Raw genomic sequence first — 21,821 nt, forward strand, 5'->3', positions numbered from 1 at the left:
CTATACACTGGGAAGAGCTTACAGCTGGACCAGAGGGCAAAGTACTGCATAATTCAGGGAGAGGTGCTATTACCAGAGGAGTCCACTCTCACTATCGAACAGCTGAAATCACTCTTGTCTGGAAATTCAAGTCAGTTAATATTTATTGAACACTGGTAGTGCGATATGCACAGCAGGGAATTCAGCTCCATTCAACTGACACAGTGTCTTCTAGTTCAGGGAACTATGGAAGAAATGGTGCAAGAGGGACATACAGTTTGGGAAACTCTTGCTGGGTCTTCTACAGATGGGGGCTTCTCTAACACCCCAAAAATGCAAATTCTGGGTGTAACTATCAGAGCTCTCTGGACTTCTTTCTCTGCCTGAGGCATCATGAGCTAATCAACTGATTGAGCATAACCTAACAATATTCTGCTAGGGTCAAGAGAGATTTTGCTTTTTAATGTGAAACATTGCAAATATATCTATTCACACTGAATGTGCTTCTTGAATTGTAAAACTAATATATAAGTTCCTCAAAACCATGACTTTTTAAATAGCAGCTGATATTTCTATTTCCTGGCCATCGTGCAATTTAGGAAGCGTAGGATTGTCTCTTCTCTGTTCCTTAAAGCTCATGGATTTTCTGGACTTTTTCTAAGCCTCATGACAATTCAGAATGAATATATTTCCTGTTTAATGAAGAATATACATATTTTACCTGATATGGTATAAATATGGTGCCTATCTCTGGTGGGACAGGGAATGTCTTGGGACAGAGAGAATGCTCAGTGCAGTGTCATTCTTTGTGACAGTGGGAAATTAGGGAAGACATTTTATTTGTATCCACCTAACTTGCAATTTTGTTTTGTTTTGTTTTTGTTTTGAAAAGGACTGCACTATGTTGCCCAGGCTAGGCTTAAACTCCTGGGCTTGTGATCCTCTTGCCTCATCCTCTGGAATAGCTGGCACTACAGGCAAGTGTCACCAAATCTGGCTAACTTGCAGTTTCATGTGATATCCTCTGCAGTGAAGCCTTGCCAGGAGGCACTGAAACTGACCCAAGCTCCTAATGATGTAGCAGAAGTGATCCAGGGAGTCTTGATCCCTATTCACGATAACGGAGGACACAAATGGGTATAAGGAGCAGACAAAGCAGAGCCTAAATAAGTTGTAGAATGTCTAATGCAGATTAGATACTGATAGGAATTCATACATGGGGGAAACTCAATGGGTACTTTAGCTAGTGAGAACAGATTCACACAGCCAAGAACTGGTTTTAAATGGGTGTGAATTCACCTGAGTCTCTTGCAAAACCATGGGTTCAGAGACAACTGAGAAGATGAGAATAACCAGGGTGCAGTTTCCAGCTACTATTAGGGAGTGAGTAAGGTGTCAGAAAGGAGTACTGCTCCCTTTTGGAAAGTCCATTATGGAAAAATTAAGCAAAACTCACATTGTTCTGAGACTTCAGGGGTCAAGACCTTAACATTTTGTGATGGCTTAGTAGGTGGTCAACCACTGGCTGTTGATTGTAGACTTCTGAGCCATGAGCAATCTTGGACAAAAATATCTTATTTTTTTAAGTGTGATCTCAGTAATACAATCAGAAAATAATATTCTAGTAGAATTTGCAAATCAAAATAAGATGAATAGCAAACTCAAAAAGCCAAAGGGAAATCAGAACCTTAGTTAACCCTGTATTACTTCCAAAATGTTAATGAGTTATTTTACAGTCTTAGGTCAAGGAGAGATGGAGAGCTAATAGTTAATGGGTACAGGGGTGTAGTAGGAAGGAGGAATAACTTCTAGTGCTGTATAGCACAGTAGGGTAACTGTGGTGAACCATGAATTGAATATTTCAAAATAGCTAATAGAGGAGATTTACATGTTCTCAAAAACAAGAGATATATATTTGTTATTAGTCAGTCTTTCATCTCTGGGCCCCAAATACCTCACAAGAACAACTTAGAGAAGGAAAGATTTATTTTGGCTCATTGTTTCAGAGGTTCAGTCCACAGTCAGCCAGCTCCAGCTCCAAGGCAGAAACATCATGACTGAAGGGTGTGATAGAGGAAAGCTGCTCGGCTCATGGCAGTTGGCAAATGCAGAGAAAGGGGTGGGGTGAAGGGCTAGGGACAGACAGCGTGCCTAAGGGCTACTTCCCAGAGACCTATTCCCTCTAGCCACACCCCATCTGTCTACAATTACCACCCAGTAGTCCATTCAAATTACTAATCCATCAAGTGGATTAATTCACTGAAGAGGCTACAGCCCTCATGATTCAATCATTTCCTAAAAACCCCACCTCTGACCATCGCAGCACTCAGAACCATGCTGTTAATACAGGAGCCTTCTGAGGCACACTCCAGATCCAAACCTTAACAATGTCTGTGGGGACAGATATGCTAATTACCCTGATCTGATAAGGACACATTGTATACAGTTGGAATGCCACACTGTACACCCTAGATATGTACGATTACTATGTGTCAATTAAAAAAAATGTAATAAAAAATAAAGGTGAGAAAAAGAAAAAGCCTAAATCATATAAAACCCCACTTAGCTTATGAACAAATTTTGTCAATACTGATTATGCCGGGAGCCTCAAAAATGGTTCCAAGTAAATTACCACATTGTTGTTTTTCCAATAACATATAAGATACTTTTGTTTTTCAAACTTGAACCGCTATAACATTGACTTCTGTGGTTTAGGAAAAGAAAAGGAAAAAAAAAATAAGCCTTTAAGTGAAGGTTAATTTAAAAGATGAGTATAATTTGCAGGCAAGGAAGAACAAAAGCAGAGTAAAGGTGCTATTGAAGTTTTTCAGCAATGCCTTCCCCACACTGATGCATGAACAATCCTTACTTGGGCATAATGACAGGAAAGTCACTTGCGGGAACACAGCAACACAGACTTCATTTTCACAGGTTGGCATTTGCCTTCTCATCAGCTTTGCTTTGTGAATAATTAGGTTCATTCATCAGCCTCTTTGTTGAACATAACAGTTTCAAATCAAGGGGAGCCTGTTTTGCACAGTGTGTGGGGGCCCAAGGATGCAGGCTTCCTGGGAAACTAAAGTTTGGCTTCATGAGGAAGCACAGACCCATCCTAAAGCCTGTCAGGATGAGTTACATCCTATGTCTGCATACCTCCTCCTCAGAACCACATGAAAGATTTAATCTCTTCTGGTAGTTTTAACTCGTTCTCATCCAATATTTATGTGTTCACATTTTCAGAAGCCCTTTAGGATATAAATGAGGGAGTTTCCCTGGGAGGATAGGGGGTAGGGATGGGGAGTTGTTCTTTAGGTCACGTGTCCCAAGTGCAGATCTGCCAAGCACAGAAGTGTGATTTGGTCCTTGTCTGGCTCAGAACTATGGCCCCTGACCATGCAGACCCTGCTGCCAGCTTGTATTTTAAGGCAGCATCTAAGGAGTGAATTTATATTCCCTCCCCATTCCTTTCTCCTTCCTTCCTTCCTTCTCCTTCCTAGTATTTCCTCCTTCATAAAATATGCTCAATATTTTTTTTGAAAAGTGTTTTAAAGTACCTATCATGTGCCAGGCACTGTGTTAAATGCTTCACATGGATTATCTCATTCATCTTCAGAACAACATTATGCAACAGCTTCTATTATTAGTCCCAGGTAGATCAGGAGATTGAAGTTTCAAGAGGTTGAATAACTCACAGAGGGCACACAGAGGGCAAAGCCAGGGACTTATTCCACTCGAATCAGTTTTCGGTCTACGCCCTATACTTGCATAGAAAAGACAGTATAGACACACACACACACACACACACACACACACACACACACACACACATCACAGAAAAACAGAACAAAATCAGCTGTAATCTCAACATTCAAAAGCAGCAACCTCATTAACACTCTAACGCTCTAGAGTAAACCTTTACACATACATAAATTAGATTATCCTTGAACAAAGATGAAATAATACAGTGGCTCCTGTTTCTTAGATGACTGCTTTTCACTTGGCAACATAGTCTGAACATTTTCTCCACATTACTGGCAGTTCCCTCTCAACATTCCTCAAAGGATGACTGTTGATCCCATCATTCGCTGTCCCTTTGTTTACTTTTCCTAATTTTGAGAACTATAATGCAGTGCACATTTGTGTAAATAACCTCTGTGAACCTAACTCACTGTTAGCAGCTGTCGTGACAACCTGAGGGTAACAGGCCCAAAACACGGGATGACTGCAGCCAGATCCCACCTGTCGTGAGTCCCGTCTCCACTGGGGCCGTGACCATCCACAGGTACAAGCCCCACCATGACTCACAGCACCTCTGGTCTTGCTGCTTTCTCTCAAGTTGCTATAGCTATTATTAAAGCACATGTGGAATGAATGTGGTCTTTGGTTCCACATTGTTATGTGGTTATTATATTAGTTATTTTATATTTTGTTATATAGCTACTTTGCGATGTGCCCTTTCTTCAAGAGGGACCATATTTATCAGTTTCCTGTTCAAAACACATGTATTGAAACTTAATGGCCAATGTAATGGTATTAGCAGGTAGGATTTTTAAGAGGCGATTAGGTCATGAAGACCTCTACCTCTGGGAATGAAATTAAGGCCCTTATAAAGGGGCTTGACAAGGGAGTTGGTCCTCTCTTTTGCCCTTCCATCTTTACCAGATGTCGGCACCTTGATCTTGGTGTCCTAGCCTCGCAAACTGTGGGATATAAATTTTTGTTCTTTAAATATTACCCAAGCAGGCATGGTGGCACACACCTGTAATCCCAGCAGCTCGGGAGGCTGAGGCAGGAGGATCACAAGTTCAAAACCAGCCTCAGCAACTTAGTGAGGCACTAAGCAGGTCAGTGAGACCCTGTCTCAAAAGAAAGGAAAGAAAGGAAAGAAAGAAAGAAAGAAAGAAAGAAAGAAAGAAAGAAGGAAGGAAGGAAGGAAGGAAGGAAGGAAGGAAGGAAGGAAGGAAGGAAGGAAAAAAAGAAGAAAAAGAAAAGAAAAGGATGGGGGTGTGGCTCACCAGTTAAGCACCCTGGGTTCAATTCTCAGTACCAAAAAGTAAAAAAAAAAAAAAAAAAAAAGAAAGAAAGAAAAAAAAGAAAAGAAAAATTTTAAAACTTAAAAAATAAAAATTACCCAATCCCAGGTATTCTGTGATAGCAGCTCAAATCAGATGAAGACTATTTCAAATACTCCTTCAATGCATTCAATGAACGCTAAAAAAAGGTCAGAAAATCTATAAGAGAGGTAGTCAAACATTAGTACTCTTCACCTTCTGTTGAGAAGGAAATCACTTCTATCTCTGCCTGTCTGGGTTAATTTACCATATGGATTAAGGAAGAACTTGGAACAACTTGGCAAACCACACGGGTTACTAAGAGCCACATGACCCCGACCCTATCCTCCAAGTGGGCAAATGAACATGAGGAAAAGCACACTGAAAATATGCTCCCACCTCTGATCTCCACAGACACTTATTAAAGGAACAGAAACACAAACCAAAGTAGTTTGAATCATAACAAGACTTCAAATGCCATTTTAAAATATTTTTTTCTATTAGGTGAAAGGTACCACGTAAATTTCTATGGAAACTAGTATTTGTATTAGTCAGTTTTCTGTGACCATAACAAATACCTGAGATAATCAACATATAAAGAAAAAAGGCACAATTTTAGAGATTCTAACCCCATTGATATGGGCATACGGTGAGGCACAAATCATGATGAGAGCGTGGAGGAGCAAAACCACAAACCTCGTTGCTAGGAAGCAAGACAGTGAAGAGGAGACCTGGAGTTCCACAACCCCCTTCAAGGTCATGCCCCCAATGACCTAAAGACCTCCCACTAGGCTCCACCCCCTAAAGGTTCCATGCTTCCCAATAGAGCCTACCTGACTCCAAGCCTTTAATACATGGGCCTAGGAGGGACGTTCAACAACCAAACTATAGCAGCATTTACATAGTATTTTTTACTTTTGAAATGCTTGTCCTATCATTTACTAAGTAGTATAACATTTGAGAACCGTTTCTAAAGTTAAAATATAAGGAAATTCCTTTTTAGTACCATTCTCTTAGTAAGGAAGGAGAGAGAGAGAGAAAAAAAGAGAGAGAGAGAGAAAGGCAGCCAGAGAGAGAGAAAGGGCACTACTTCCTCCAACAGGGTCTCACTGGGGGGTCTTAGTCCAGAGGAATGCAGTCTGGACTAAGAGCTGTCCATTTAACCATCGATGGAGTAACTGATGAGGTCTGAGCCCCCATGATCCAGTCCTTTCTCAAAAGCACCACCTCTGAACACATGAGACTTCAGGGGGCATTCCAGATCCAAATCATAACACAAGGCCCCTAATGTCACAGAAACCCTATGTTGGAGCACGTAAGCCACTGAAAAATGTTAAGGGAAAGAAGGGACAAGGAAATTTGATGATCCGGGTGAGCGCTTTCTATGTGGAGAATACAGGAAGACTGGAGTCTGGAAAATGGTTCGGATGCTCTTTGCAGTCATTCCACTGAGAAATAACAAAGGTCTAAGCTACAGTAAAAGTGCTTGAGAGGGAAAAGGGGAACCATTTCTAGAGATTTTAAGATAATACCTCTATTAGAACTGCAGGCTGATTTGATTTTAGAATTTAGAAAAAAGAGAAGGATGACTCTAGATTCCTTCCTGCGGCTAGTAGGACAGTCATCATTTACTGAGCTAGAACTAAGGATCTGAGGTCGTGGAGGGTGGAATGGTACACTCATTTAATTTTTAGATGAGTTGATTTTGAGGTATTACATGAATATGCAAGTGGAAATGTTAAATTTCCACTTAAAATTTAACATTAAATGTTAAACCATGGAGCATTTTTTGAGTCTGGGGCTCAGGAAAAACAATATGTAGGTTGTATTGAGGTGATGAATGAAGCCGCAGAATGAATGCACTAATCAATGTAGAGAGAGTGTGGAAAGTCAAGAAAAGGGAAGGGAAGAAGAAAAGTAATAGAAGGAGTTAACATTTAAGGAAAAGATAGTACATTCAAAATCAGCAAGAGACCAAGAAGGTGTAGCCTACACAGGAGGGACATGTAGAATGAACAGTGTCAGAAAAACCAAAAGACTGGACAGTTCAGAGGAAGAGAAAAGAGTAGGACACACAGTGTTCAAAGCTGCAGAAAAGTCATATGGCATAAAGTATAAAATATATCCGGGGAGTTGCACATCCAGTAGACCCGGTTGACTCTGGCAAGGTAAGTTTCAGGGGAGTCAGAGCAGAAGGCAGACTGCTGTGATTTGAAACTGCACAGAGGAGGCAATTAGAAGATTGAGATGGCAGAATGTAAACCTGAACATGAAGAAAAGGGCAGAAGGGAGGAGGGGCGGCAGCCAGCAGGGATCCATGATGGGTGCTGCTGGGTTTCTTCTTTTCCCAAGTTGACTTGAGTATGCATATGTGTTGAGGGGTGAGAACTGTAAAAACCAGAGTGTAGCTGTAAAGGTAGGAGGGAAAAGCAGAATACAGTCCCTGAGAAAGTGGGACCAGATGCTACAGGTGGAAGGGTTGGCCTTGGAAGACAACCAAAGACATTCCTCTGAGGCTGGAGGAAAGGAGGTGATGATGGGCTTGGATATACAGACAATGTATGTGCATGACATTTGTCGTGTTTTGTACAGGAGAGATGATATTAGGATGAGGGAAAGATATTGGTTAGGAGATTTAGGGCAGCCGTGAATCTTTGAAATACCTGTTGCTAGGGAATTTATTTTTAAAATGAAACACTAGGAGAAAGGAAAAAGTAAATTAGCAGCAAAAGAAAAACAAAAGAAAAAAAAACAGGATAAAACATGGCATAGAAAGATGGAAAGAAGGCACAGAAATAATAAACACTGTGACAGTTCATGCTGAGCAGCTTGCTGGGAACGAGAAATACAGTGTTGCATCTTAATTCACACTATTCTTACAGCATTGATTAAAAGAGTAGGTTCAATTAGGGTGTCCACCTTGAAAATGGAGAGTCAGTCACAGAAGAGACCTCATTCACTAATAAAGGCAATGGATATTCTCAATGTGGCTCCTCCAGGTCAGGCAAAGATCGCTCAAAGCCAGTGATCAGTAGACCAGAGACATAAGCCTGTCTTCAGTCTTCTTCAGAACCTTGATGTGTGATGGTTGCACAAAGCTTACGAGACACTCCAAAAGAGTAAACTAGTTGCTAAAAATGATGTTCATGAGATTGCTGGAAATCATGCAGCCTTTCAGGGAGGGTATTATGTATCCCTTTATTTACATTTATACATCGATTCGTCTTCCCCTGTCAAAGAACATCCTCCCAGATTCCAGCATCAACAGAATGGAAATGCAGAAAGCCACCATGACATTGAATAGCTAAAGATTCTCCTTGCATAATGCACATAGTTTCCTTGAAAATGCCAAGCCTGCCAAGGCTCTTATGTATTAGGGATAAAAATAGAACCTTTAGCAAAAGATTCTATGTTTTAGAACAAATGGATGATGGTAGGACTCTACCGTATGTATCAGATGCACCCCCTGGAAGTTAAAACGCATCAAATTGCTAACCTAACTTGGGCTTTTAGAACAGAAAATGAAAACACAGATGGGGTGGCACTGGTGTGTCCAGCTAGACAATTTCTACCACAAACAGGAGCCGGCAGGAGTTACTGCACAACCACAAAGGCAGACAAACCAGCTGCATTCCCAAAGATGACTGGTAACACACAAATCAGAACTGGGGTCTTCCTTTCATTAGAAAACCACAGGGTTTGGAGCACGCTGTAGGGACCAGAAACAAATCCAGTCTGGACTAAGAGGCACCAACCAATTAGACTGGGTAAATGAAGACGTGGATTGTGGTGGGTGTCATTAACAGTTTATTATGAACAAGGCATTAGCACCAGATACTTTTTATACATTAACTAATTTACATATACCCAAGGGAGGTTATTATCACCTTTTTATTGGAGAGGACACTGAGGCTCAGAGAAAGTAACTTGCATCACAGTAATGACAGGTCCAGAATTATAGCAGAAGTCTATGTAGCACCAAAGGACCTGCTCCTCATTGTTACACTAATTTACTTGCTACACATCACTCAAGCTTAACGTATCCAAACAAGTGCAGGTTGAGGAGCTCCTGCCTTGCTGCTAAGTAGCTGGTGTGCTGCAAAGAAAGGGGGAAGACAATTCTGTGATGAATCCTGACTGCCCTGTATAGAAGAACAAAGGCACCAGCTTTGTGTACTCAAGCATAAGCCCAAGTATTATTCCCTCTGAAAAGGTGTGAAATGAAAGCAGAGACAAAGCAACATGCCTGGGTGACAGCAAGGGCACCATGACAGTTGTCTAGGTCATTGCAGAGCAGGCTCAAGAGAAGACAGTGCATCTGCCTCCTGCCCAAGAATGTCACTATCCTGATGGCCACCAGGATAGTCCTGCACCAGGACAACAGAAGGCCCTCTGAAATGTTCAGGTTGCTTAACGACAGCAACCTTTCAGACTGTGAAAATGTAAGCTGGAACAATATGAAGTTTACTCTGGGAAAATCATAAAAACATTCTTCTTAATGCTTATATTGACACATGCAAGCATAACCGACTTGAAGAGTTAGACTTTGGAATACTTATAAAATAGTAAGACCTAAGTATTGAAAAAAAACTCAATAAGCATAAAATCTCAAATTATACTTTACTGATTTGGTGTAAGCAGTTACAAAATTGCTTTGTAAAATGTTCAAGTTGGAAACTGGGGCAGCTGCATTAATTTAAATATTTGTGCAACTCCTATGCTCAAACTTAGGAATCTATTCTACTTTTAGGTTTGTTATGCTTAACTGATAGATGTGAACATCAAAATGGGTTATATTGGTGAATGAATACAGCCTTCTTGAATTCACATAAGCAATGGCAAGGATTACACTTAGAATTTTTTCCCCAATGTTATACTTTGGGGACCCTCTTTTTTTTTTAAGTGGCTCTTTTTAGTTATACTTGACAGTAGAGTTCATTTTGATAAAATTATACATGCATGGAATACATTTTATTCTAATTAGGACATCAGTCTTGTGGAGTACACAATGGTGGGATTCATGTGGTGTATGTAGAAAAGTTATGTCAGAATATTTGATAACAGAATACAGCACACAGCATCCCTCTCTCCTTTTTGTTAAAACAATGTACCTAAAAGAAAGCCAGAGAACAATAATTTTAAAATATAGTGTCGTAACCATGAGTGAAAGGGCTTTAGTCTTACCAGCAGTTCAACAATTAAAATTCTGATTTAAATGAATAAAATATGGTCACAAGTTAACACTGATTAGATATCTACTGTTGAAGATGCCCAACCAATGCTCGTTAGGACCCTGTGGCTATTGGTTATCCAACAATACAGGAAAGACTTTGCCTAATTGGCTTACTTGCTTAGTATGTAGTGCTATTGAGGGAAAGTCCTAAATGTTAGCTTTACTCAAACCACAGACTGCCTGAGATTTATGACTTTAGTCACAAAGGGCACAGATGAGGGGTTGCAGGAGAGGTAGAGGGTTGAGCACTATCACAGTGATGGAAAGTCCATTCCAAGGCACACTTGCATTGTCTTCACCCAGGGTTACAGACATGAGACGAGATAAGCCAGCAGCATGTGCCTATAGTCCCAGCTATAGGGAGGCTGGGGCAGGAGGACTGCTTGAGCTTAGGGGTTCAAAACAAGCCTGGGCAGCCTAGTGAGACTTGGTCTCAAAAAAATTTAAAACAGAAAAAAAATTTAAAAGAGAAAAATTTTTGAAAGAAAAAGAAATGAGACAGTATGGATAAAAAGGTAGAGAACACTAGAACTTTATATTTAAAATCTCATAGGAAGATTTGCAGATTATCTCTCTGCTGTGTGCTGAAATTTAATCCCATTGTGGTGGTACTAAGAGGTGGTGACTTTAGGAAGTGATTAAGTCATGAATGGACTGGTATTTATAAGGAGCTGGAGGGAGCTAGTCTAGACCCTTTTCTGCCTCTATGTCTCTTCTACCATGAGAGGTCACAGCATTCACCCCCTCCAGAGGATGTAGCAACAAGGCTTGATCTTGGAAGCAGAAACCAGGCCCTCACCAGACACCAGGGCCAGGACCTTGATCTTGGACTTCCAGATCCCTAACTATGAAAAAATATACTTTCGTTCTTTATAAATTACTCAGTCTTGGGTATTTTGCTATAGCAGTACAAATCAACTAAGATCCTATCTATCTATCTATCTATCTATCTATCTATCTATCTATCTATCTATCTATCTATCTATCTATCATCCATCCATCCATCCATCCATCCATCCATCCATCCATCTAATCTATCTATCTATCTATCTATCTATCTATCTATCTATCTATCTATCTATCTATCTACCTATCTCTACCTACCCCCATCATATCTATCATCCATGTTCATCTTCCTACTATCATATCTCTATCTTCTATCTATCATACACATCTCTCTATCTCTCTATCTGAAGAATCCAAAGAGGAAAGAAGATTCCTGACACATGAATGCTCTAGCTAAACAAAAGAGAACCTCACACAGTAGCTCTGTTATCAGGTCCTTAAAGATGTCATAAAGCAGAGGCAGCAAACACCAAGCTCTGGGTTTAATCACTTGCAGGGTTGTGCGCAGGAGAGAAAGGAGGAGGGAGAATGCATGTTTGATTCTAACAAACTGAAAGTTTGTTAAGACTGTCTAGCCCTCCCGAGCCCACAGAGGACTGTGACTTCAAAAGAAAGAGGTGCAACATGGAGATTCACTGGAGTTCCACCAAGCTGAAGGATGAATTTCTTTCTGTGGTTGTGTAAGTGGACTGATTGCCTATAATGAGAAGAGATTTACTGTATAGCACAGTGACTATAGTTAATAATAATGTATTAATTTGTGCTCTTGAAAATTGCTAAGATAGATTTGAAATGTTCTCTTCACCAAAAATGATTAATATATGAAGTAATGCATATTTTAATTAGCTCAATTTAGACACTCCACAATGTACACATATTTCCAAACATGTATACATGATAAATATGTTTACATGTCGGCTATAAAATATTTTTAATGTTTCTTTAAAAAATAACAAACTGCATCAAGTGACAGAATTTAACCTGCAAGTGGAACTTGTTATTTGTAGGGTCAGTACCTCTTAGCAGACGATGTCAGCAGAATGAATCACCTGAGCCTTTTCATGCATTCTTCTCTTTTCATTTGGCTTGCAATTTTATCATGCTGCATACAACCTAAGAATATGGGTTCTTCTATCCTCTTTGTCTTCTCCATGATGCCCTCTCTTCTCCAGTTTATTTCAGGTTTTATAATTCTCATATTGGTTTTCATATAGAAATCGCATATAAAACTGATTTGCATAATCTCCTATTTCAGGTAAATCAGCAGCTTTTTGTTGTTCTTTCCTTATTTACTTTCTTTGGAGAGGAACACTTCCTATCACTGAATGCACCAGCCTTCAAGGGTTCTGTTGAAGATATCCCTGTGTTTTTTGAATCTGACACAGCCTGAATTCTCAGAATTTCCATTCACCGAGTATGGCTCACTATACTGCACAGAAGCAGTTACAGGAGACCTAGTTTAGGATCTCTCTCTCTCTATCTCTCTCTCTCTCTCTCTCTCTCTCTCAGTGGAGTATTAGGAATGGTCAGTTTTAATTTAATTTATTAAAGGTTGCTAAATTGAATTTTATAATCTGCTGATGAAGGTTTTAAAGCAATCCTTATCATCATGTGCCACTGATTCTAAAACACACTGTTGTCACATCTTAACATCTCCAACAGCGAGGAGATGCATCTTAGTATAGACTAAGCCGTGTCAGAGTTGTCACTGTAGAGTCCTGGTTGTTGTTGCTGGTGGCATGACAGGGCTTTTGCAGTTTCTCAATGTTTGATTAACAAACTATTTAAGAACCCCTGGAGGAGGGAGGAGGAGACCTGGTTACTGTCTGATCAACTTCCTTTCACATTTGCAGGTAGGCTTAGAAAATAAGCAGACTGGAATTCTGATTAGAAAAAAAGAGACCATGAAAGAACATTCTGTGTCTTCAGCTCCATGGCCTCATGAGCACTCTGCTGGTGCAGAGGTGATGCTGGCTAAGTGGACAACATGAGCATGGAGGACTAATGCAAAAGGTCACTCAGCAAAACTGGACTCCGTATAGATGTTTTAGGAATTCCTTGCTCAGTTTATTTCACCTGTGTCAATCTTCTCACCACATTACAGATATTCAAGAAATGGTTGCTGAATATATAACTAATAGAACAATGAGGGAAAGAAGATGGTAAGACCAGCCACAAAAAAAGAGATGAAGACTAATGGAAAAAAATAATAGGTAAGGTTTAAGACTGTGAAAAATGAAATGCTCCTTACAAATTGACATGGAGAGAGAGAAGGTTTCTGGTATAGTGAGAAGGAGGCTTTAGGAAACAGAACCCTTTAAAAGTAGGTTGTATTTGAGAAAACATGACTAGCTTTCATATGCTTGGAGAATTAATAATAGTAAATAATAAGAATGAGACCAAAAGGGAGATTTCGGATCCTGTAGTTTTAAATGCATTTAAAAACAAAAAGGAAGAAAGAAAAAAAAAGAAGAAAGAAACATGGATTTTATTTCCAGGTCACTGACTTTAAATGTCTTATGACTTTAATTTCACTAGTCATTCTATTAAAAAATTATCATTCAACCATGAAGAAATAAAAGTGATTTTTCCCAAAAGAAAATAAATATATTCTGACTTTGTTTTTAATTTTTACTAGGCTCCAAGGACATTAATTATTGTAGTCATATTATAGAAAGTTCACTGCATTGCCATGGTTTTGATGGACAATTAAAAATAAATCTTCTAAATTAGAAATTTCATTGCAAGGGTAACTATGAAATACAAGAATGATAAATACAGTAGCATTGCTGAGAAATAATATTGTCTTTTAAGATACACAATCAAAAATAAAAATTTGATTAGTAGTATAAACTTTTCAAGAATATTGTTGTGATATTACCAGGGTCAGGTTTGGTGAGAAATGAGACATCACCAGTATTTGCTGGGAGGCTTGAGCAGGGAGAAGAGGACATAAGAAAGTTGTCACAATCACTCCCAGGAAACCAAATGTTGGTTGCAGGTGGTACATCCCACTTGAAGAAAGAAGCAGTGGGATCAAAAAACGACCCTCCCTCTTATTTAGCTTATCTCTGAGTTCAACCATTTGGACCCACATCTGAGGCAAACAAAAGCCACAGTACATTTACTCCACTTTTCAGTTATGATGAAGGAGGTTTTGGGACCACCTCTGGCCGAGACAACTCTAAGAGTTAACAAAATGCAAAAACAAAAACGAAAAGTCAAATGAAAGCATTAAAAAGACTTAGGCTTGGTAAAGCAAACTTGTTTCAGGAATAAAAAATTCACAAAGCAATTTTCCAAAAATGTCAAGGGACTTAAGTCTGGATTCTCTGACTGTAGTGAAAATAACAAGAAGGTAAGTAGAATAATCCCCCAAATGTTTGAAGATCAAGGACTGCATTTCTAAATAGCCCATGATTCAAAAGAGAAGTTGCAGTAGAAATCAGAAACTTTATTACATTGAAAAATAATTAAGAAACTTATGTCACATTAACAACCTAACAGATGCAGTTAAAGTACAAGAGGAAATATTATAGCCTTCCTGATTCATGAAGCTGAAGAGTCAATATTGTTTTTTTTTTTTTTTTTTTTTTTTTTTTTGTGATGCTGGGGATTGAATCCAGGGCCAGAGCTCATGCGAGGTAAGCACTCTACCGGCTGAGCATATATATCCCCAGTCCGAGTCAATATTGTTAATGTCAATTCTCCCTTGGAATCAGTGTAATATTAAGCAGTTATGTGGCAAAATGATAGTTAAATTTATTTTATATCTGAAGGGTCAAGGATAACTAAGGCAGTTTTAAAGGTAAAAAACAAAGATGAAAACGTCAGATCATCCACAACATGTATTTTAAAGCCACAGTAATTAAACAGCGTGGCCTTTGTTCTAGGATAGACAAGTAAACCAATGCAATGTAGAGAATTCCGAAACAGACCCAAACATAGTGTCACCTAATTTTTAACAAGGATGCTTCTGAAATGCTGTGAAGATTTTTTTTCAATCAATAGCTTTTATATAAATAAAAATTAACCTTTACCCCTATTTCACACAATATACAAATTAAGTCCTAACCTAAGTAGACTTAAATCTGAAAATTCAGATTTTTTTTGGCGGCAGGGTGGTACCAGGGATTGAACCCAGAGGGTGGCTTAACTACTGAGCCACATCCCCAGTCCTTTTTAATATTTTATTAGAGACAGGGCCTTGCTGAGTTGCTTAGGGTCTCGCTAAGTGCTAAGTTGCTGAGGCTGGGTTCGAACTCGAGATCCTCCTACCTCGGCTTCCTAAGTTGCTGGGATTACATGTGTGCACCACCATGTCTGGCTCTAGACTTCAATATGAACAGTAAAATAATACCACAATCTAGGACAAAACAAGTGAGAATATTTTCAGGACCTTGTAATGACAAATATTTTCTACACAGAATGCAATAAGCACACAAAACAAAGAAAAACCTAATAAATTCAGTTTCATTAAAATTAAGAATTTATACTTATCAAGACTACACTAGAAGAATGAAAACAGTATCAAATGTATCAAATGGGAGATGATACATATATCCAACAAAGGATTCAAATCCAGACAAATAATAAGAAAATAACAAACAACAAACAAAAGATAAAATAACATTGAACAAAATTGAATGGGCACCTTATAAAGGTAGTTAGAAATGGTCAATAAGCATATGAGAGTTTAACATTATTAGCCATCAGGGAATTGAACACTAAAGTCACAACACAATACATACTCATAAGAATGGATAAAATTAAAAAGAATATCAAATTTTGTGAGGATATGGGGCATGCCTATGGTAGTATAAACTGATACAACCACTTGGAAAGTGACTGGCATTATCTGTTGAAGTTCAACATACATATAGTCTATGTGCTGTTGGAAATTCTACTTTTGGGTAAATATTCAACAGAAATTTGTATACATGGGCACCAAAAAGAATGTATAAGAATGCTCATAGTAGTATTACATATAACAACCAAATCTTCATCACCTGCAAAATAAATGCATTGTATTATATTCATACTGTGGAACACTATACAGCAATGTAAAAGAAAGTTACTACTATATGAAATATGTCTGTGTCTTATAAACCTAAAATAGAGCGAAATAACCCAGATATAAAAGAACTTTGTGATTCTTTTTATATAAAAATCAAAGAAAGACAAGTGATGGTGGTAGAAGTTGAAAGAGTGGTTCTCTGTAGAGAAACCAGAGACTGGTTTCTCTACAAGACAGAATGATGGAACTTTCTGAGATGCTTGCAATGTTCTACATGTCCATCTGTGAAGGGGTTATAGAGATGTGTATATTTTGTAAAACTTCACTGAATGGTTGACTTACCACTTGTGCCTTTTATTTCGTGTCTGATAGTCTTCGATAGTAATTTTTGCATAACATTTAGGCACACTCACATATACACACAACTTAGGTTGGGCTTGAATGGGCAATAATCATGTTATGAAAAAAAATCTCTTTGGCTGTGTGGAGAGTATGTGGTGGGGCAAGGCCCGAGAAAATTATTAAAGATCTGAAATAGAACAGTGGCAGTTGAGAAGAAAAGGTGATATCTAGGAGAAAGACAGAGGAGCAGATTTTATAAAATATATATATATGTACCTATATATATTCACATTCATATATTTTTAAATGTGGAATTTAGTTTCTAACATGAGTGGGCAGATAGAACCTCACTGAGGGAAAGGGACAATAGCTGCTATTGTTGGGAGGTGGGGGAAGCAGCGTGTGAGGTGAATTAACATACTGCATTTGGTATGTTTATGAAGGATGCAGATGGAGCTGGTTTGTAAGTGACATTAAGAAAACCAATAGTAAAATCTGTTTCGAATTTATAGGGATCCTTGTGTAAAATCAAATCTCTCTCTGGGTTCAAGGACTTCATGGGAATTGTGTTTCAAAACCACCCCACCTTTGAGCCACAGCTTGAGAAGGTGGGGATGGTTGATCTTCCTGACTTCTGAGTCAAGATGAGAGGCTGTGAGAAGGGAGTGGGAGAAACTGAGTGAAGGATCTCTGGGTAGCCACATATTCAGCAACATCTAAGACAGTTGGTTATTGCCCCAGGACCCATTAGTTTTAACTTTTGGTTGAGTTTCTAAGTATTAGCAAGGGCCATAGCAAGGAAAAGATGTGTGGATATACATTCAAGAACCTAAAATCAGCAACTACAGTAACACAGCTACATCAATGTTTACAGCAGCTCAGTTCATAATAGCTAGATTGTGAAACCCACCTAGATGCCCTTAAACAGATGAATGGATAAAGAAACTGTGGTATATATACACAGTGGAATATTATTCAGCCATAAAGAAGAATAATATTATGGCATTTGCAAATAAATGGATGGAATTGGAGACTATTATGCTAAGTGAAATAAGCCAATCCCCAAAAACCAAAGGCTGAATGTAAGTGAAGAATGACATCTAATGGAGGTGGGGGCTGGGGAATGAGAGAATAATGGGGGAACTTTAGAATATGTAGAAGGAAATGAGAAGGAGGGGGTATGAAAAATGGTGGAATGAGACAGGCATCATTATCCTATGTACATGTATGATTACATGAATGGTGTGAATCTACATCATGTACAACCATAGAAATGAAATGATGTACCCCATTTGGGTACAATGAATCAAAATGCAGTCTGTAAAAAATTAAAAGCAAAAAAAAAAAAAAAAAAAGAAATAACAGAACTTTCTGACTGCCTCTCCCCTTCCCAACTCATCTGCTTCTCTACTTCCAGAACAATCAAGCCCAAAGGAGATGCAAGTGGATTTAATAAGAAATGCCTGCAAATGTAGGTGCCCTCAGTTAACCCAAAGAAATCCACTCCTAAAGTGTGTGTGGGACAACAAATTCTCAGACGGTGGGAACCCAATTACATATTTTGTAAGTGAGAAAACTAATAGTACATTTCTAAGCCATGATGATTCTGTATGTCAATCCACTCAACCTGATATGTTCTAGTTTTTCAAAAATCTTTTGCTGCAGCTAGTAATCCCTGCTACTCAGAATCTGAGGCAAGAGGATCACAAGTTCCAGGTCAGCCTTTGCAACTTAAAGAGACCCTGTCACAAAAATAAAAAATAGAAAGGGCCGTGGGGCAGCTCAGAGGTAAGTACACATGGATTTACTCCCCAGCGTCCCTCTCCTGACACACAGATACGCTTCTCAAGTAACACAAGCAAGCATTTCAAACCCAGCAATATTACAGACATTTTCTTTTCTTTTTTTTTGTGGTACTGGGGATTGAACCCAGGGCCTTGTGCTTACAAGGCAAGCACTCTACCAACTGAGCTATCTCCCCAGCCCTGTACATTTTCATTGTTTTCCTATGCACAGAATAAAATGCTATGTATGGTGACAGGTTCACTATATGATTTGGACAAGTATTCCCCAAAGGATCATGTTAAAGGCTTGATCACCAACCAGTGGCACTGAGGAGGAGGTGGAACCTTTAAGACGTGGGGCCTATTAGAAGGAAATAGGACATTGGGGGCACGTCCTTGAAGGGGATATTGGGACCATGGCCCCTTCCTGTCTCTCTCTCTCTCACTTCCTGTCTGCTTGAGATAAACAGGCCTCTTCCACCACATGCTCCCACCATGATATTGTGCCACCAAACTCAAAAGCAACAGGGTCAAGTGACCATGGACTAAAGCTTCTGACACTATGAGCCACAATAAACCTTATAAGTTGATTATCTGTCTCAGGTACTTTGTTACAGTGATGCAAAACTGACCAGCACAAGGTTCATTTGTTTGCTCAAGGTAATGTCTTCTATATGTTTGTGTCATTTAATATTCTTTATCGCTTCACTTTTTCCTTCTGCAGGAGGACAGGCCTGGTCTACCTACTATAATCTGTCCCGTATTTTACAAGGTATTTTCACTTGATGTGGGGAAGACAAGTGAACATGCACAGAATGTTCAAACAGCAGATGCAGGAGACATGAGGCCATCAGGTGAACCCCTGAGACTCACTGACACATAGTGGCTTGGATACATTCACTGGTTCTCAAGTGCTTTTTAAAGGCTTACAGCTGAGATGGTAAATTCTGGATAAAACTTTTACAAACATTTAAAAACTTTGGAAGTGAGAGTTCAGTTAGAGAAGAATAGAGAAAAAGAAAGTTGTGTTAGAATGATTCTCGATCTTCGTGAGACGGTGAGACCAAATGCAAAGTGGTCATGTGAGTGGCAATCCCCTGTGGAATTAGGCAGTGTTCCATAGACTTCTAGACCTAACTTTATTATTTTAAAGATTATGTAGCATACAGAGGGTTTTCATTTGATGGGCAAGAGAAAAACGGAAATTCATTGTTCATTCTAATGGGAAGTGAACCTTTTTTTCTAATTACATCATTGAGGTGTTCAGAGAAGATTCTTCTTACCAATTAATTATCATTTAATGGCCAGTAGATTATTTTGCATAAACTAATATGAGAAATATATTTTTTTAAATCCCAGTAGCATTGATTAGTTTCCTTATTTAAAAACTTTAATCAGGCTATTTTTCAAAGAAGAAATAAGAAGCATACTAAATGAAATGAACTGATTATAAAGAAATTATATATTATTTAAGTGAAATTCAAGGTATTTTAACAGAATACCCAGTGGTAAAGTAGCATATCAACCTTGGCCTTACCCTTTAATTTCAAGGCTTCTAATACCTTTGAATCAGCTGTCACATCACTCACTAGCTTGATTTCAATATTTTGTGAAGTCAGCTGGAGCAATTTTTCAAAAAGACGTTGGCCCTGGTAAAAAGAGTCAGAGACAAAGAAAATCAGAAAACCTAAATGTTGCAGTTTAAATAGATATAAATAAATTCATTAAAAGTTATAACCGTTCATTCCATTTGTAAAAGGCAAGTACTTCAATAATTGGTAATCAGAAGATTTGTGAAATTCTCTCAAGTATTTCAATAAAGAATAGAAGCATGAACATAGTTGCATTTTGTCTTTTTGAGTATTGTGCAACTCAGTAATCACTGCAATAATAATTTCAATAATACAATGCAAATTTACCTTTCTTCTACTTATTAAATCTATAGTTACCTACACATAAAGAGGTAGTACAGAATATTAAACAGTTGCATTTGGCCCAGAAAGACCTGGTTTGTAGCAGGTTTTCCAAGTTACAAACTGTGTTTCTTAATCTCACTAATTTCCAGGTTCTTTCTCTATAAAATTTAGATACCACTGAAGCTTACTTCAAAAGGTGTTTGTGAAATGAAAAGAGTTAAGCAGAAGTACCCATTAAGTGTTAGCTATTATGGGAGGGACTTATGGACACTAATCAGTTATTTATGTGAATCACTCTTTTTGTTTAAAACTTGCTTTACTGAATTCAACTAATGTTCTGTCTAAAAATAAGTGAACTGAAAAATAAAGGTTCTTCTTACAAGATTCTCACAGGCATATAATTGTTATAATAAGTTTTAATCCTAGAGAGACTGAACAATAGTAGGTCCACAAGTCATTACCTGATCTCAGGTCAGGAGACTCTAATATTACTCTATTTTTCCTTGTGTTTTGATAGATTCCTTATCATAAAGGGAACTTGGCTTCTTTTATTGATTTTTTGGGGTTTTGTTGTTTTTGTTGTTGGATCACAAACACAAAAGGCCAAGATAGGCAATAAGGCTTGGGTCTTAACTGTACCCAAGAGGCAAAAAAGATCAAACTGTACCCAAGAGGCAAAAAAGATCAAAGCCAGAAATGAAGAGCCTGTGGCTCTGCAGTACTGGGAGGGGGCCGATGTGCCTGTGCTGGGGGACAGCTGAGAGTAGAAAGGAGTGTCTGGCACCATCCAGCTGAGCTCTATAGCCTGAAGCTGGCCACCAGAGCCAAGGTCCATAGTCCTGGGTGCTGAATGAGGGTAGCAATTGCACTCCATGTCATGCATCCTATTAGCAGAAATTAAGATGGCTCCACTTGAAGTGGAGCTCATCATAAGCAACCGAGTTACTCTGCACCTCAGTGCCTGGAACAGCCTCACCCCAAACCAGGCCTTCCTGGGCAGTTTATGGAGTGAGTGCATCTGACTGTTGTAAACACCTTCTTTATAAAAGCGGCAGAAGTGGAGAGGGAGGGAAAAAGAGAGAGACAGATAGAGACAGAGACACAGACACAAAGACAGGAAAGGGAGGAAACACATCTACTCATTTTCTGATTTAAGTGTGTATGTACATTTTAAATTTCCTATGGAGAGTTAAGATTTGAGAGGCTTGATGTGGGAGAGCCACATTACAAGGCTACATCACACAGCCTTCCTCATCAGCTTAGGTCCTCCTCCAAGGAGATCTGATGATGTCTACATGGCCCAGATGGCCCGCCACAGTGCAGACTCATGATTAACACATATTCACAAAGGCTGTTTGTATTTTTTCTTTCACAAACACTTGGTGTGTTTGGTGATATCCCATGGTTAGGTAGGCCAGTACTTTTAAATGAATTCATTTATTTTTGCTCCTATAAAAATATATTTAACAAAACATATTTAGCTCAAATAAAACAAAAGATATCATCTAACCTATCTGTATTTCCAGTTCTCTGCCTTAAACTGATTCCTTCTATGCTATTCAGTGAAATTTAACTAAAGACTAAAACATTAATGAAAGTAGAAATCCCAAAATCTACAGATATTATCACTGTCAATCAATAAGGCATGTTTTT

At 38.7% G+C, this 21,821-nt stretch overlaps 1 protein-coding gene across 5 annotated transcripts in view; it reads right to left on the reverse strand.

Moving 5' to 3' along the window:
* The window catches only part of PLD5 (phospholipase D family member 5), a 406,765-nt gene that overhangs the window by 127,964 nt on the left and 256,980 nt on the right, over positions 1-21,821 (reverse strand). For 4 of the 5 annotated variants that reach the window (XM_079106126.1, XM_079106129.1, XM_079106127.1 and 1 more), the window contains exon 4: positions 19,790-19,901. In XM_079106126.1, coding sequence (XP_078962252.1) covers positions 19,790-19,901 — 112 coding nt within the window. The remainder of the gene's footprint in view (positions 1-19,789; positions 19,902-21,821) is intronic. The other variant, XM_079106130.1, reaches the window with a different exon arrangement.

Source organism: Sciurus vulgaris (assembly GCF_902686455.1).
Source record: "Sciurus vulgaris genome assembly, chromosome: 12".
Lineage (NCBI taxonomy): Eukaryota > Metazoa > Chordata > Mammalia > Rodentia > Sciuridae > Sciurus > Sciurus vulgaris.